Consider the following 18623-nt stretch of genomic DNA (forward strand, 5'->3'; position numbering starts at 1 on the left):
GCTTTCCAGGGGGTGCCCTCCACAGGATGGGCATTTCATCTGGCAGATGGGCTGGGGCATCACTGAGGGCTTGGAGCTTAGCAGATGTGGCTTAGAGAAGGACAAATGGGTTGTGATAGCTCCATCCAGAGGCTCTGCCGTAAAACAGAACTGAAGGAACGGCGTTTACTGAGGGGATTGAGGCTTGACTCTGGAGCACAGTCTTTATTCAGCTTTGAGGGCACACCTACCCTGTGCTAAGTACTGCCCATTGCCCCCGAGAGCTCCCGGTCCACAGGAGACGTGGACAGGTGGACAGTTAGAAGAGCAGCAGCTAAGATCCACGAGCAGGAAGAACCCAGAGCTAAGGGAGCAAGGGGAAGGCCATCCCTGAAGGAAGGAAGGGAGACAGGAGGTAGGTGAGTAGGAAGTCTGGCTTCTCCAGAGCAGGAAGGAAGGCATTTGAGATGAGTCTTGGAGCATAAAGAGCAATTAGCCAAGCAGAGAAGCATTGAAGAGTGGCATGGGGGGAGGAGAGGGGATGGCAGAAAGGCCACCGGGCTGGACTGTGGAGGGGGAGGAAGTTGGGGGGTGGGCTCTGAGAGGATGAGGAAAGGATTTGAGTGGACAGCCAGGTTCAGATCACCACCGACAGACCCCGTGATCATCTCACAGCAGGTGACACCTTGAGGAGGGCGCATCTTTTCTAATTTGCATGAAGGGGCCTGTGGCCTGCTGTGGTCTGGGAGATTTGGAAGGATCTTCACTGTCACAAAAGTGAAGGACTTTGGACTGTGTCCTGAGGCATTGTGTCACCACGCAGGGACTTGACACTGTGACTCCAGCATGAAATGCACTCAGAAGGGTGGGACAGGGTGTCAAGCCTGTGAGGTGACTCAGTGTGTAAGGACACTTGCTGCCCAGCCTGATGACCTGAGTTTGATGTCTGGGTCCCACACGGCAGGAGGAGAGAACTGACTTTTATAAGTTCTTCATCCTCTGACCTCCACACATGTGCTGCAGTTAACACATGCTTGCACATATACACCCACATAAATAACAAATAAATGCAACAATAAGACGGAATTCAGATGGCTCCCAGGGTCTCCAAAGTAAGACAAAGAAGGATGAGGCTCTGAACTCCAAACTCTGGTCGGAGACGAGGAGTCAAGGGACTTTTCTGAGAGGAAATGACTATGACCCAGTGATGAGTTGGGGAATTTTTTTTTTTTTCTGTTTCAATTGTAAATTGTGATTCCCTGAACTTGGATGCTAGGGGATGTCCAAGCTCCTCACAGACTCCAGTGCCTAGTTTAACCCCAAGGCTGCAGTTCACAGCAGAATGTTCCTTTGCTGTGACCCTCTCAGCCTGCAGAGCTGTGTGCTTGGGTTCCTGTGTAACTCCAGTGAGAATGATTCCAGGGTGACACTCAAGACAGCGCCAGCTCCAAGCTTCTCATGTCATGAATGTGCCTTTGGTCACTTCTGCAGAGGAAGAAGAACTTTGTTCTGCACTCTTAGATTCTGTGGCTGAACCTCAGTTGAACTAACATAGGGAGGGTAACAGGGAAAAGACATGGATTTACATGTGTACACGGCCATCTTCAGAAGGCATGGATTTACATGTGTACACGGCCATCTTCAGAAGGCATGGATTTACATGTGTACACGGCCATCTTCAGAAGGCATGGATTTACATGTGTACACGGCCATCTTCAGAAGGCATGGATTTATATGTGTACACGGCCATCTTCAGAAGGCATGGATTTATATGTGTACACGGCCATCTTCAGAAGGCATGGATTTACATGTGTACACGGCCATCTTCAGAAGGCATGGATTTACATGTGTACACGGCCATCTTCAGAAGGCATGGATTTACATGTGTACACGGCCATCTTCAGAAGGCAACTGAAGGTCCAATGAATCTGTCAGGTACCAAAACTTGCAGAGATGCTCTACAAAGAACAATAAATTGTGGTAATATGACAGGGCCAAGGAGCTTGTTCAGGGGCAGGGAAGTGTGAGATGGTGGTTAGGAAATACAAAGGAGTATGGATTGCCCAGAGTCTGGGGAAGACGCTACATCCGGCCATCCGGCATGGGATATCTGAAGGAAAAAAAAATTATGTACACTATGCTCTTAAGTCTGTTAACTTTATTCCTCTAAGACAAAATTCTATCTATACAGCTACAGCTCCATCAGGCATTCAGGACAGGAATAAATCTAGATACACCAAGCTCTTCGTCCGTCTACTTTACTTCTCTGGGATGAAATCCTGTCTACATAGTTTCAGCTCCATCCTGACACTCAGTTACTCTATGTCCCCTCATTTACTGCCCTCCCAAAGTCCTGCTAATGACTAAGCTCTTATGCTTCCAGCCTCATCTTCATCCTCTGATTCTTCGCCCTCCATCTCCACTTGCTCTCTACTCCTGGCTCTGATGAACTCTACAAGAGTCCTGCCTTACCATCTACAAAACCTCTGTGTTCTTCTCTTCTCCCTGGTCATGCCCTTCTGTCTACAGAAAACACTTGTTTCTTCCTCGCCTGGCCAGGTTGTCCTCTGCCTCCTCAGGAATGTTGCTCCACCCTACCTTCCACCTTGATATGTAAAAACCTCTTTTGTCCTCTACTTGGGAAGGAAGGGCTCATGAGTGTTGGAAACATTCTGCACAAGGGTTAAGACTAGACAATAATTTACAAAATTTCTAACTCCTTCCTCTTCCTCTTTGCCCTAAACCCTTACCTTTCAGATAAAAATCTAATAACAAATTTGTAGAGTCATTTTTCTAATGTAATACTTAAGACTAAAACATTACCAGAGGAAACCAGAACATAACGATATTTGTGTGACAGTTGTTTAATTTGACAAGAACTTTGGGAATGGAGGGGTTCAGAACATTCCATTTTATACGGTCGGTGCTTGTATCGACAGGCTCCGTATGATTGAAACCATTCAGGAAAACAATGTGTCTGTACTGAATGTGTTCAGACTTAATTTTACCACTATTTCCTAAATGATATAGTGTAACAACTTAAACAGCTTTTGTATTAGGTAATTTTTAGTAATGTGGAGTGATTTAAAGTACATGAATCGATGTGTATAGGTTACAGTACACCGATGTGTACAGGTTACATGGATGTGTACAGGTTACATGGATGTGTATAGGTTACAATACACCGATGTGTACAGGTTACATGGATGTGTATAGGTTACAGTACACCAATGTGTACAGGTTACATGGATGTGTATAGGTTACAATACACCGATGTGTACAGGTTACATGGATGTGTATAGGTTACAATACACCGATGTGTACAGGTTACATGGATGTGTATAGGTTACAATACACCGATGTGTACAGGTTACATGGATGTGTATAGGTTACAATACACCGATGTGTACAGGTTACATGGATGTGTATAGGTTACAATACACCAATGTGTACAGGTTACATGGATGTGTACAGGTTACATGGATGTGTATAGGTTACATGGATGTATATAGGTTACATGGATGTGTATAGGTGTGTTGTTGAGGGGATGGGCCCTCTCTAGGTTCAGAGCATGCAGGGGACCCTAAGCCTAAAGCATGAACCCCAACCAAAAGGGGCCAAGGGCAAAACCAACTTGCTCACCCCTGAACCATTGTTGATGACCATGGGCTGGTTGGCAATGATGTCACAGGACTCCGTGGCCTGGCTGAGCCACCCTGCCCATGCCCAGCAGGCGGGCTGCAGGGAGACCTGGACAGATGCAGCTCCTGACATACTCAGTGCCCCACGTGTCCTTTCTGTAAATATATCTTACAGGGCTCTTGTTTAACTTTGCTATTCATGCATTCACAATGGGGTCGAACAAGAAGCTTGTTTTTGAGAAATACTATTTACTGAGAAGTACTGTGTAGATGGTGCTAGGGTCCAAGCTAACAGGTTTTCCCTCCTCTGTTTCCATGTAATGAAACATTACTCCAAGCATAGTGGTTTAACAACAGAAGATACTTCCAGTCTAAAGACCGCGGGCAGCTCTGCTGGGCTTGCTGGGGGTCTGTGTGGGTAGCTGGCGTCTCTCCACGTGACCCTCCTCCTCTGTGGTGTTCTCAGGATGTCCACAGGGTGAGAGCAGAAAGTACAAGGCCTGTGGCGACCTTGGCTCAGAAGCCGTAGGGCAAAGTGCTGTTCGTTGTGATCACCCGATGAGTGCTTTCAAAGCTGAGTGGAAGACGAACTCAGCTGAGATGAGACTAGGAGAGCGGAGGGGGCGGAGCCTGTTATACAGACAGGAGAGCAGAGGGGGCGGAGCCTGTTTACACAGACAGGAGAGCAGAGGGGGCGGAGCCTGTTTATACAGACAGGAGAGCGGAGGGGGCGGAGCCTGTTTATACAGACAGGAGAGCGGAGGGGGCGGAGCCTGTCTATACAGACAGGAGAGCGGAGGGGGCGGAGCCTGTTTACACAGACAGGAGAGCGGAGGGGGCGGAGCCTGTTTATACAGACAGGAGAGCAGAGGGGGCGGAGCCTGTCTGTACAGACAGAGAGCGGAGGGGGCGGAGCCTGTTTATACAGACAGAGAGCGGAGGGGGCGGAGCCTGTCTGTACAGACATGAGAGCGGAGGGGGCGGAGCCTGTTTACACAGACAGAGAGCGGAGGGGGCGGAGCCTGTTATACAGACAGGAGAGCGGAGGGGGCGGAGCCTGTTTATACAGACAGGAGAGCAGAGGGGGCGGAGCCTGTTTATACAGACAGGAGAGCGGAGGGGGCGGAGCCTGTCTATACAGACAGAGAGCGGAGGGGGCGGAGCCTGTTTATACAGACAGAGAGCGGAGGGGGCGGAGCCTGTTTATACAGACAGGAGAGCGGAGGGGGCGGAGCCTGTTTACACAGACAGAGAGCGGAGGGGGCGGAGCCTGTTTATACAGACAGGAGAGCGGAGGGGGCGGAGCCTGTTTATACAGACAGAGAGCGGAGGGGGCGGAGCCTGTTTATACAGACAGAGAGCGGAGGGGGCAGAGCCTGTTTATACAGAGAGCGGAGGGGGGCGGAGCCTGTTTATACAGACAGGAGAGCGGAGGGGGCGGAGCCTGTTTATACAGAGAGGGGGCGGAGCCTGTTTATACAGACAGGAGAGCGGAGGGGGCGGAGCCTGTTTATACAGACAGAGAGCGGAGGGGGCGGAGCCTGTTTATACAGACAGAGAGCGGAGGGGGCGGAGCCTGTTTATACAGACAGAGAGCGGAGGGGGCGGAGCCTGTCTATACAGACAGAGAGCGGAGGGGGCGGAGCCTGTCTATACAGACAGGAGAGCGGAGGGGGCGGAGCGGAAGCCTGTTATACAGACAGAGAGCGGAGGGGGCAGAGCCTGTTTATACAGAGAGCGGAGGGGGCGGAGCCTGTTTATACAGACAGGAGAGCAGAGGGGGCGGAGCCTGTTTACACAGACAGGAGAGCGGAGGGGGCGGAGCCTGTGTATACAGACAGAGAGCGGAGGGGGCGGAGCCTGTTTACACAGACAGAGAGCGGAGGGGGGCGGAGCCTGTTTATACAGACAGAGAGCGGAGGGGGCGGAGCCTGTTTACACAGACAGAGAGCGGAGGGGCGGAGCGGAGGAGAGCAGAGGGGGCAGAGCCTGTTTATACAGAGAGCGGAGGGGGCGGAGCCTGTTTATACAGACGGAGAGCAGAGGGGGCGGAGCCTGTTTACACAGACAGAGAGTTTACACAGACAGGAGAGCGGAGGGGGCGGAGCCTGTGTATACAGACAGAGAGCGGAGGGGGCGGAGCCTGTTTACACAGACAGGAGAGCGGAGGGGGGCGGGAGCCTGTTTACACAGACAGAGAGCGGAGGGGGCGGAGCCTGTTTATACAGACAGAGAGCGGAGGGGGCGGAGCCTGTTTACACAGACAGAGAGCGGAGGGGGCGGAGCCTGTTATACAGACAGAGAGCGGAGGGGGCGGAGCCTGTTTATACAGACAGAGCGCGGAGGGGGCGGAGCCTGTCTATACAGACAGGAGAGCGGAGGGGGCGGAGCCTGTCTATACAGACAGAGAGCGGAGGGGGCGGAGCCTGTTTATACAGACAGGAGAGCGGAGGGGGCGGAGCCTGTTTATACAGACAGAGAGCGGAGGGGGCGGAGCCTGTTATACAGACAGAGAGCGGAGGGGGCGGAGCCTGTTTATACAGACAGAGAGCGGAGGGGGCGGAGCCTGTCTATACAGACAGAGAGCGGAGGGGGCGGAGCCTGTTTACACAGACAGAGAGCGGAGGGGGCGGAGCCTGTTTATACAGACAGAGAGCGGAGGGGGCGGAGCCTGTTTACACAGACAGAGAGCGGATGGGGCGGAGCCTGTCTATACAGACAGGAGAGCAGAGGGGGCAGAGCCTGTTTATACAGAGAGCGGAGGGGGCGGAGCCTGTTTATACAGACAGGAGAGCAGAGGGGGCGGAGCCTGTTTACACAGACAGAGAGTGGAGCGGGCGGAGCCTGTTTACACAGACAGGAGAGCGGAGGGGGCGGAGCCTGTGTATACAGACAGAGAGCGGAGGGGGCGGAGCCTGTTTACACAGACAGGAGAGCGGAGGGGGCGGAGCCTGTTTACACAGACAGAGAGCGGAGGGGGCGGAGCCTGTTTATACAGACAGAGAGCGGAGGGGGCGGAGCCTGTTTACACAGACAGAGAGCGGAGGGGGCGGAGCCTGTTATACAGACAGAGAGCGGAGGGGGCGGAGCCTGTTTATACAGACAGAGAGCGGAGGGGGCGGAGCCTGTTTATACAGACAGGAGAGCGGAGGGGGCGGAGCCTGTTTATACAGACAGAGAGCGGAGGGGGCGGAGCCTGTTTATACAGACAGAGAGCGGAGGGGGCGGAGCCTGTTTATACAGACAGGAGAGCGGAGGGGGCGGAGCCTGTTTATACAGACAGAGCGCGGAGGGGGCGGAGCCTGTCTATACAGACAGGAGAGCGGAGGGGGCGGAGCCTGTGTATACAGACAGAGAGCGGAGGGGGCGGAGCCTGTTTATACAGACAGGAGAGCGGAGGGGGCGGAGCCTGTTTATACAGACAGGAGAGCGGAGGGGGCGGAGCCTGTTTATACAGACAGAGAGCGGAGGGGGCGGAGCCTGTTATACAGACAGAGAGCGGAGGGGGCGGAGCCTGTTTATACAGACAGAGAGCGGAGGGGGCGGAGCCTGTTTACACAGACAGAGAGCGGAGGGGGCGGAGCCTGTTTACACAGACAGAGAGCGGAGGGGGCGGAGCCTGTTTACACAGACAGGAGAGTGGAGGGGGCGGAGCCTGTTTATACAGACAGAGAGCGGAGGGGGCGGAGCCTGTTTATACAGACAGAGAGCGGAGGGGGCGGAGCCTGTCTGTACAGACATGAGAGCAGAGGGGGCGGAGCCTGTCTATACAGACAGAGAGCGGAGGGGGCGGAGCCTGTTTATACAGACAGAGAGCGGAGGGGGCGGAGCCTGTGTATACAGACAGAGAGCGGAGGGGGCGGAGCCTGTTTACACAGACAGAGAGCGGAGGGGGCGGAGCCTGTTTACACAGACAGAGAGCGGAGGGGGCGGAGCCTGTTTACACAGACAGGAGAGCGGAGGGGGCGGAGCCTGTTTATACAGACAGAGAGCGGAGGGGGCGGAGCCTGTTTACACAGACAGAGAGCGGAGGGGGCGGAGCCTGTTTACACAGACAGAGAGCGGAGGGGGCGGAGCCTGTTTACACAGACAGAGAGCGGAGGGGGCGGAGCCTGTTTACACAGACAGAGAGCGGAGGGGGCGGAGCCTGTTTATACAGACAGAGAGCGGAGGGGGCGGAGCCTGTTTATACAGACAGAGAGCGGAGGGGGCGGAGCCTGTTTATACAGACAGGAGAGCGGAGGGGGCGGAGCCTGTCTATACAGACAGAGCGCGGAGGGGGCGGAGCCTGTTTACACAGACAGAGAGCGGAGGGGGCGGAGCCTGTTTACACAGACAGAGAGCGGAGGGGGCGGAGCCTGTTTATACAGACAGGAGAGCGGAGGGGGCGGAGCCTGTTTACACAGACAGAGCGCGGAGGGGGCGGAGCTTTTTCATACAGACAAGTCCGTGACCTGGAGGCCTTCTGAGGAGCAGGCGCGTTCATAAACATGAATAAGATGAAAAGCTATTGTGTCAGGACATAAGGAGGGATGTGCCAGACATAGGATATTACGGTCTAAACAAAGGTCCTGAGGTGGGTATGTATTTAATTGGTGTATTGGCAGCAGCCTGGTTGCTGGAAGGCTGTGCACCTGGCAGATTGTGTGAGATAATCCCACAGAAACCCCAAAAGCCAAGCTTGACACACTCTAGGACTGAATATATGTTGTTTCTTTATCTTAAAAATTAGGAGCTAGACTGGCAGTAAAGTGTCTTCCTCAAAGATACGAGGACCTGCGTCCAAACCCCCATAGCCACATAAGAGGCTGGGTGTAATGGAGAGCTGTCTTAGCTGGGGTTTCTATCACTGTGATAAAACACCATGACCATAAGCAGTGTGGGGAGGAAAGAGTTCATTTTATATCACACATCCAGGTACCGTCCAGCACTGAGGGAAGTCAGGGCCGGAACCTGGAGGCAGGAGCTGATGCAGAGGTCGTGGAGGGTGCCGCTGACTAGCTTGCTCCTTGGCTTGCTCAGGCTGCTTTCTTACACACCCCAAGACTGCCTGCCTGGGGTGCCTGCACCTGAAGTAGACTGGGCCCTCCCACCACAGTCACTAATTAAGAAGATGTACCACAGGCTTGCCCACAGACCAGTCTGGTAGGGGAAGCAGGAAGTCCACACGGACACAGTGGCCTCTCTGACAGTGTCCTCCTTTGCAGGGTGTGACTGCAACTTGGAAGGTGTTCTTCCAGAAATATGTGACGACCATGGCAGATGCCTGTGCCGCCCTGGGGTTGAGGGTCCCCGGTGTGCCTCCTGCCGCTCAGGCTCCTATTCGTTCCCTATATGCCAAGGTAAGTGGGTGAAACAGAAATGCTGGTCAGCAGTCTCCCAGCTTGGACTCCTAAGGAAGCCCAGGCGAGCTCTCCGGCAGAGCAGCATAGCCTGCCCCGCCTTTGTACGGATGCGACATTTCTCTGTCCTCTGAGATCCTTCTCTTGCTTTTCTCTAGCCTTCTTTCCCTCTGGAAGTCAGGTGCTGGCTGACCCAGCTCCCTGGGTTCAGGTCCTGGCTCTCAAGAGTGGTATCGTGAGTTCAGGAACCCGCCCAGTGGACAGAAGGAGTCAGGGCTGACAGGACACCATGAGGCTGGATGTCCCAGCAGTCCCAATCTGGTGCTGAGATCCTGGAGGATTCCTGGAGAGCCACTGGCCCTTAGTCCACACTGGAAGCATGAAGAAGCAGCTTCCTGTATCAGTACCAGTAGTAGCAGCAACCGGGTAGATGAACTTTCCAGAGAGAATGAAGGCCAAGCCAGGAAAAAAAAAAATCAAGCATCCCCTTTCCCACATCCTTCTATCTAGGCCGCTACCAAAAGGTACAGCCCACATTAGGGTAGGTCTTCACACACCAATAAGACAATCAGGACACTCCCTCACAGACATTACAGTTCCCGATACTTGATCCACCATTTAACATTGTCGTGAGGGTCATGTGTACACTGATGTGCAAAGCTGAGGGACCTGCCGAGGTGATGACATTCTTCCACGCTGTCTCTGCCCCTCTTCCTCTGCCTGGCTTACAGAGCCTGCAATCCTGGTCTCACTTCTTGTCCTGTTTGCTTATATGTCTGTCTGCATGCCATGTTCCACACCCTTCCTGTTCTCCCCATGGACCTCTCTCGATGGCTGTCCTTTCTCAGCCTAGTTACTGGGTCACCCGGCAGGTCACCCGGAGGCTAGGAACAGGGAGAAGCCAACCATTTCTCTCTGCCGTGACCTGAGCAGAGATGCGCTGTCACTGTCAGAAGTGGGAGTATGAGCACTCCCTGTGGGACCACACAGGGACGGGTGTGCGGTGTAGGTGAGAATGGGAGATGTACTGCTGCACCCCAAGACCAGCACAAAAGGGTCACGTGATCGTGGCCTGAACCCAAAAGCCCAGATAAACCTTTCGGCCCTTCTTGTAAGTTGACTTGAGCATTTCGTCTCAACAGCAGAAAACTCACTAGCACATTTTGCCTACTTAAAGAGCAGGCTGGTAAGTCAGGAAATGACTGGACTTAATCAACACAGACGGCTTGGGCCTTTGTTCCACCGAGGCATTTAAATGGCCTCATCATTTGCACTCATTGAAGACAAGGCCAGCAATATCTGGTACAAACAGAGGGGGAGAAAGGGTAGAGGCAGCCACGTTGTTTTATCCCAGGGTCTTTTCCGAGCATTTAGAACGGGTCTATGAATGGGTCTAGGATGGGGAAGCATCCGTAGCGTCTGTCCCCCATTCTCCTCCATCAGTTGCATCTCAGGTGTGAACTCCTGGAGTAAGTAGCAGGTAGACTACTTTTGTGTATATTCCACTGGAGTGCATGCCGTTCCCAGTTAGTCTCCATCCTTTCAGCAGAAGCAAAACATTTGGTGGCTGAAACTATCTCATCCCCTCTGTGCAACCCTGTTTCTTCTGGAAAATCAGAAGGGACACCCGCAAAGGTTTGCACTAATGGAATCAGTCCCATGGCCTTGGGATTTTGATGCTCTGCTTGGTCAAGCCTGAGTTCTGAGATCCATGGAGCCAGAAGTAGCATAAACACATCTGAGCCTCATGGATAGAGCCAGCAGGGCAGATCCCCTGATGCAAAATCGGGGTGCCACAACCAAGAAGTGACAAAAACTGTATGAGCTCCTCCATGCTCTGAGGAAGTGCCATCCTTCTATACCCTGGGAGAGATTAAGAAACGCTCAGGTTTAACGTTTTCTTCTTAAAAAGCTGACAGCTGACTGACTGGCAAGCTGGTCATTTGGTGGCAGGGCATATAATAGTTGTAATAGTTTAGCGATGGTAGGCAGCCTTGGCGGGCTGGAGCCAAGGGCACGAAAGTCACACCATGCAACAGAGCTCACAGGGGAGGTTTATTGGAGGGAGGTGCAGAGGTGGCCTCTGAGTAAGAGCAGAAGGAAAGAGGGGGCCAGGAAGGGCTTGCCTTTTATAAGGGGATATAGCGCACGCACATAAGGAGTGTGCTCTGCTTGGTGGCTGAGGTAGCTACAGTGTCACATCTTGGCTGCTGCTGCTGACATGTCCTGCTAGGTCCCTGAGAGAAGGCCAGTGTAAATTCCTGAATGCTAACAATAGTGCCACTTGTTCCCTGTTTTAAATGACTGGAGTCAGTCTATACGTCCATGATGAGATTTATCTTCTGCTTATTTTTATCACAGAGTGTTTGGACTTCTGCTCCTAAGGTCTTCCAAAGCCATTAGAGCTCGCTGGAAGTATAAAAACGACAAGGCTGGCTCGCTACTTTGGGTGTCAGGGCTACTGGAACGCTAGCAGACTCTGGTCCCTGCTGTGAATGTTTGCTGTCAGCCTCTGTTGGCTCCTGTCTGTGGTTCCGAGTGGAGAGAGAGGCTCACAAGGCAGAGCTAGGCAGATAAGTCCTGTGCTCTCACTACCTCCTTGTGGTTGGTTGTTTTCACTCTTTGCTCTTTGAGGGGCCCACCGCCCAGCTCCCAAAAAAATGAGACAGAATCTTATTCTTTTTCATGAATGCCCAGCCTTCGCTTGGCTTGTTTCTAGCCAGCTTTTCTTAAATTATCTCATCTATCTTTTGCCTCTGGGCTTTCATCTTTCTTTATTTCTGTATATCTTTTTTCTCCTCCTTATTCTGGGTCTGGATGTGTGGCTGGGTGGTTGGCCCCATCTTTTCTTGCTCCTTGATCTCTCCTCCCATTTATTCCCGCCCATCCTTTCTCCTGCCTCGCTATTGGCTGTTCAGCTCTTTATTAGACCAATCAGGTGTTTTAGACAGGCAAAGAAACACAGCTTCACAGTTAAACAAATGTGACATAAAAGAATGCAACACAGCTTTGCATCATTAAACAAATGTTCTGCAGCATAAACAGATGTAACACATCCTAAAATAACATTCCACAACACCTCCTCCTCTACTTCTTCCTTAGGTCTGCTCAGAGTGTGAGGACAGGCAATGGCACAGACTTTGGCATTCAAGCTGGAGTTTTTGCTCTTGTATTTTCTCAGTGGGAGTTTGTATCCACCTTCCCAGAATCCTGTGATGCTCTCTGTTGTTTGAGTTGCATAGGAAACACACTGTTTATTCCAGAGGTGGTGCCCAGGTCTGCCCTGAAGTTTGTTACATCAAGCTTGAAACATTATGAAGGAGTTTGAGTCCACAAAGCATCTGTCTCTGTCCTTCTCTTGTGCTTGCCTTTTTCTTTTTAAAGATAACTTCTGTACCTATTGTTACTTATTTGCTTATTTAACTGTGTGTGTGTACACATGCTCACATGCGTGTGCATGCACACACATATACACTTGTGCTGGGGTGTGCATGTGGGGTCAGAGGACAACCTTTGGGGGTTCTCTCCTTCCACTCTGTGGGCACCAGGGATCAAACTCAGGCCCCTGGGCTCTGTGACAGGTTTCATTACTGGCTAAACCGTCTCTCTGCCTGCATCTGGCCTTTATAGCTGGTTCCAGGGATTGAACTCAGGCCATCAGGCTTGATGGCAGGTGCTTTTAACTGATGAGCCATCTTTCAGGCCCCTTATGATCCACTGTATTTAAAATTTAAAATTAACATTGCCCCAAATGCTACATCAGATATTTTTGCTATAATCTGTCCTTAAGGCTTTGCCCTTTATTGCTTTAAAGGTTTAAAAAAAAAAAAAACTTCCTTACAATGAATTTAAAAAACACTTCTAAACTGTTCTTGAGACTGCAGGCTTGGATTTGTGTTTTTCATTAAATTAATTGATTCCAGACTTCTAAAGTACAAGGCTATACTGTTCTTATTTTTACTTTGAGTCACTCAACTACTCTGTAATTTTGTTTCATAGAATCAAATCACCAAATAAGAGGCTGACTTGCCAAGATGTCTATACACGTACAAAACTTATATGCGTATTTGTGTTCAGTTAACACTTCAACCATAGAACACAACTATGACCTTCTCGGTGGCTTGGCGATGGCGGAGGGGGCCACTCCTCACTCTCCCTCCTCTCCCTTCTGTCTTCCTTTCTCCCTTCCTCTTCATTTCTCTTTGTCTCCCTCTTCCTCCTCCTCCTGCTTCCTGTCCTGGTGTGGTTTGCTAGCACAAGAGAGGCTGGAGTGGGATGTGGAAACAGCGGTTTTCTCTGGCCGTGAGCTCAAGGCGTGTGGCATTGATGCTGCCCTAAACCCTCCATCACCAACTGTGACTGACGCTCCAGCAGATCCCAATCTGGGATGACAAGAGATGCCCCTGGGAAAGCTGGCAGCCACCCCGGGGGCAAACAGAGCGTGTGACTGGGACTGAGAACCCTCTGGGGTCAAGTTTTGTGCAGCATTGCTCAAACTGGCCCTGTGTTCTGTAGTTCATTTTTTCCTAAGAAAATGTCTGAAGTGGTTGCTTAGAAAGGCTTAGAAGGTCCTAAGGTTTAACTTCTCCAGCGTCCAGTTCCAGAGAAGTCGATTGTGATGTATATTGTGGGACCTATTGTTGGCTTCATGGCTTTGACTGATTAGGTATCAATCTGTTTTCCTACAAGGAAGGAAGAACTCCCAAATCCTGGGCAATGAAAACATCACTTCTGGCATAAGGGACTCTGTGAACTTTAATCTGCTTCTTGTCTGGGTTGTGTTGTCATGGCGTGAAGAGAGTGGCCGATTCACGGTAATACTTGTCTGGTAGCCAGGTTGCAAGGTTCAAGACAACACCCATCAGGGACATGTTCAGGTTACGACTGAAACTAGGATTTCTAGGGTCACTCATATTCCCTCTGTAGTCATGTTTGGCATTCTCGGTGGATTAGGACTGCACTTGGGCTCGGGGACAGTGGAGAGCATGATGGACGAGCATGAGGTCAAGTCCTGACCACTGGAACGTTTGTTCTTACAGGTTCGGCAGCTCTAACCTGAAAATTAAAAAGTCCAAAATATTGGAAAATATACTTTTAAAATTATTATTATTATTACTATGTGTGTGTGTGGTAGCATGCCAAGGGAGCACATGCATGCAAGGGCGTGTATGTAAAGGTCAGAGGACAACTTGCCAAGTCAGTTCTCTCCTTCTACCCTTACGTGGAAGAACTGAACTCTGCTCATCAGTCCTGTGTAGCAAACGCTTTTATCCCTGAACTATCCCCCTGTTCCTGAATCAAAGCTTGTGGGTCAGAAAAGAAGACATTTCTATATCAGACATCATGAGAGAGGTCACAGCCAAGATAGATGTGTATTAAAATTTTTGTTTAAGGCTGGACATGGGCGCACATAACCTTTAATCTAAGCACTTGGGAGGCAGAAGCAGGCAGATCTCCCCAAGAGTTCAAGGCCAACCTGGTCTACACAGAGAGTTCCATATATATATGATATATGGATTTGTGTTTAGACTCCAGTCCCATCCCTAAGATGCCTCATTGCATGCATACAGATGCCTGAGACCCTTCTGATATAAGTGGTGCTCAGTCTATCTTAGTCTTATACATCTTGGGAGTAAAAGTGTTTGAGGGCCGAAACAACGTGGGGTGGATTGGGAGAAGCAAATACTTCAGAAACTCAAAGGCCCCAGACTAAAACAAAGGAAAGAATAAGGCTGTTCTGAAAGCATGTTGTAGTGTTGCCAAGAATGTGGAGAGGGCTGCCAGTGTTGGTGTTGGAATTTGGCAGCTTGGAGAGCGGCTGGAGTAAAATGAAAAAGACCGTGGCAGATGGGGTGAGTCACCATTTAAAACAGCACGTGTGTCTAAGGTCAAGTCTTCATTTTCACCTCCAGTGTGTGGCCACATGTCCTGGGGCAGCTTCCGTGGCCCTAAGGGCGGTGTCTGTGCCACCCATATGCAGTAGAGGGGCACCTGTGTGCCAGGCAGCTGCCCCGACACCTTTATGCTCCCTTTCTGTTTGCATTCACTCCCCTAAGGCAGAAGTAGAAGAGCGAGCCTGAACTGGCCAGGCTTCGCCTGCAACCCGGCATGGGTGTGTGCAGAGAGGTTTACTGTAAGGACCTGGCTCTGGGCAGTGGGTGCTGGAAGGTCTGAAATCCACAGTGTAGGCTGGCAGGGTGGAGCAGAGCTGATGCACACCCCCACCCCACCCCCGCTAAGATCAGAAGACATGTCTGGAGAAGGAGTGCCTTTCGTTTCTTAAGGAAGTGCTCAGTCTTTCCTCTAGAGGATTTTGGTGGAGTGGATGGCACCCACACACAATGAAAGGTCTTCTGCTTTACCCAAGTCTGCCAATTGAAATGCTAATTTCATCTAAACCTCCTCACCTGGTATCTAGCCAAACACCTGGAAACCGTGCCCTAGCCAGAATGGCTCCTAAAACTGACACAGTTGGTCCCTTGTTCCCTTGACACTCATCAATGAGAGTGATACATATTACAGTGTACAAAGGGATTATTCCACAGCACGTGTCTCTACACCACACCTTATCTCTGAATAAAATCTACAGCAAGGTCATCATTCTGCCTGACATGATACAGGATCGCCTGTACTCCAGACGAGTTCTCCTTCCTTCCATGGTGGCGTAGCAGCCCCATTTCCCCCTTAGCCATCAAGGAAAATGATCACCTCCATCTTTGCTGATTGTGAAGCACGAAGAGCCCAAGGCACAGGTAGCCATCTGAAGTTCTAATTCAGTGGAATTGCCGTGGGTTCCCTGGTGGGAACGCCCTTCTCTGTGGAACCAATGTCTATAGGTCTGCTGAGCACAAACTGGGACAGGAAGGGAAGCTAAGAGTGTCCCTTGGGTAATGGGGAATGATGCTGTGCCAACTCCCATGCTGTGCTTCCCAGACCCATGCATCCTGGTTGTTCGAGAAGCAGCATCACATTCTGGGCACACTAAGGGCACACATTGCCATCTGGAGAACCTTGCAGAGGTCTGTCTAATGACCTCCACTTGACCTTCCCCATTATCACTGTGACTATTTTGGCAGCTGATGGGTTAACTATTCTAGCTATAAATTCTGGAACTGGGGAAATAACCACAGGACAGGTTTGAGAGGTGGATGTGAGGTAAACCTCATTGATCACCTGACCTCCATACTGGGACAGTAGTGACATGGTAACATTTGGAGTCTCCTAAAATTAGTGTCATTTAGTGCCAGCTTCCAATAACCTCTGGAAGTTCTGATAACTTTCTTTCCCCCAAGCACAGGGACTGTGTTGAAAGGCCGTGGACCTCTTTGGAGAAGGCTAGGAAAGAGATAAACTAAAAATGTGGGGCAGTGCGGTGAGCTCCTTCCTCAAAAGGATCTAGACTCCCCATCACTTAGGCATTCTGGAGGCTGTAAACTGGCTCGTCTGGGAATTCGTTACTGGGACGTGATTCTCTGTTCTTACACTTGGAGCTAGTCTTTGTCTTTCCTAGAGCTGTCCCTCTGAACAGCTCACGTAAGAATCCAGCAGCTTCACGTCCAGGAACACACAGTGGGCGAGCAACACCCTGGGTCCCTGTGTGGGGGGTGGTTAATTTTGCTGGGCCATTTTGACTCTCTTGTCTGTCATGGTAACTCCATCCTTCTTGATTTGGGTGGTTATTAGGCACAGACGTTTGACTCCTGCTATCCCAGGAGCTTCCCTGCATTTACGTTTTCTAGTTCCATGGCATTGGTTCCCACATTCCTAATTAATATTAATATAATATTAATAATATTATATTAATTATTATATATTATATTAATATAATAATAATTAATATTATATGAGAGAATCCTCATATAATAATACAGGCCTATTTAAATTGGAAAACACATACTCAAAGTTGTTTTGGAATGTAGTACACCTCCTTGTGAGCTACATTGTGGACCCCACTTTTAGGGCTTATTGGGGTTTGAGTCTAGCGAGCAGTCTAGAGGGAAACAAGGGTGATGGGTGGGTCCTGAGGAGCATCTCAGCCTTTGCAAGGCAGCTCCTTCTTCAAGGCAACTGCAGTTTCAATAGGCAAAACAGGTGACCCTCCCAGATGCTGGCAGAGGGGCTGTTTCTATTGACAGACAGATTCATGGGATGGAGGGCTCAGGGTCATTGTCTGCATCCTGATCTCCCCAAGTTACAAGACTGTCCGTCACTCTTCCTGCTGCTGTGACAGAATATCCGACGAGCAGCTTTCCGATAGAAGAGTCTACTCTGGCTCCCGGTTGAGGGGGCCATCCATCATGGCGGGGAAGGCATGGAGGCACACACAGGGATGGGCCGCTCCCATTGCATCCACAGTCGGGAAGTGGGGGGAATGGATGCTGGTACCCAGCGATTCCTCTTTTCACATCTTTTTTTCAGTTGAGTCCTCAGCAAATGAGATGTTACTACCCACATTCAGACTGTGCCTCCTTCTCAGCTAAATCTCTCTGGAAAGACCCCCGACAGCCCAGAGGGGTGTTTCCTAGGTGGTTCCGAACCCCACCACGTTGACAATGATGATTATGCTAGTCCTTCCTTGACTTTTCCTACAGATACTTTGCAAGGCTGAGAATTGGATTTGTCTTGTAATTCTGCCAGTCCAGGATGAGAGCTCCACTACATAATCTCTGCCTGGAGGCTGTAGAAGATTAGGGCCTCCACTGGGAAAGACATGCAAGCTATGGGGGCATTTATGCTGTGTGTGAACTGAGCATTCAAATCCTAGAACTCTTCTGTTCTGCCTTTACCCTGTGCAGCACAATAAGAAGCAAGCAGCTAATGTCGTTTAGTCATTAGTGGACAAACAAGACAAAACCCTCAGTTATCAAATACTTAGGATAGTGACTTCATATGTGTTTGATTAGGAGCACACAGGAGCAACATGTTTGCATCTGTGTTATCACGCCAAGGTATGGATTGTCACAGATCTCGTCATTGAAGGACACAGTCAATAATGCTTCTGTAGGTAGTCAGGCTAGAAAGCCATTTTATTCCAGAAGCCCCCACACCGACTCAGAATGCACTCATCAGAGTCTGTCCCTCAAGAAATCAGACTATATCTGCACTGATAACAGTTGAAAAGAAACCAAAATCTGTGTTTGACTCCAGAGAAGCTGATCCACCTCACATGCTCAAACATACACAGAGAGAGAAAATTGATTGATTTAGTTACACAGTTATTCATTTAGCTGTTAAGTTCAGAATCTGTAAGGAAAGCCAGCAGAAAGAGACAGACTAGGGATAGACATTTTTGTAATTTGAATCTAAAGGCTGTTTGTAGGCAGAACACCTTTAGGGGAACAGTCTTTTTTCTGTAAGGGCCTTGACCTGATTTGATAAAGCCTCTCTACATCATGGAATATAATCTGATTTTCTTAAAGTCTACTGTGTGTGTTATATGTGTATGTCTGTGTGTGTGTGTGTGTGTGTGTGTGTGTGTGTGTGTGTGTGTGTGTCTGTGTGTCTGTCTGCATGTGTCTGTCTGTTTCTCTCTCTCTGTGGGTGGGTGTGTCTGTGTGTGTATGTCTCTCTGTGTGTGTCTATGTGTCTGTGTGTGTGTGTCTGTCTGTCTGTCTGTCTCTCTGTCTCTGTCTCTGTCTCTGTCTCTCTCTGTGTGTCTGTA

At 50.2% G+C, this 18623-nt stretch overlaps 1 protein-coding gene across 1 annotated transcript in view; it reads left to right on the forward strand.

The window, feature by feature from the left end:
- Positions 1 to 18623, forward strand: part of Lama3 (laminin subunit alpha 3) — a 250328-nt gene that overhangs the window by 83069 nt on the left and 148636 nt on the right. The window contains exon 12 of the mRNA XM_052741546.1: positions 8828 to 8962. Coding sequence (XP_052597506.1) covers positions 8828 to 8962 — 135 coding nt within the window. The remainder of the gene's footprint in view (positions 1 to 8827; positions 8963 to 18623) is intronic.

Source organism: Peromyscus californicus, unplaced genomic scaffold (assembly GCF_007827085.1).
Source record: "Peromyscus californicus insignis strain IS unplaced genomic scaffold, ASM782708v3 Scaffold_17__1_contigs__length_78620276, whole genome shotgun sequence".
NCBI lineage: Eukaryota > Metazoa > Chordata > Mammalia > Rodentia > Cricetidae > Peromyscus > Peromyscus californicus.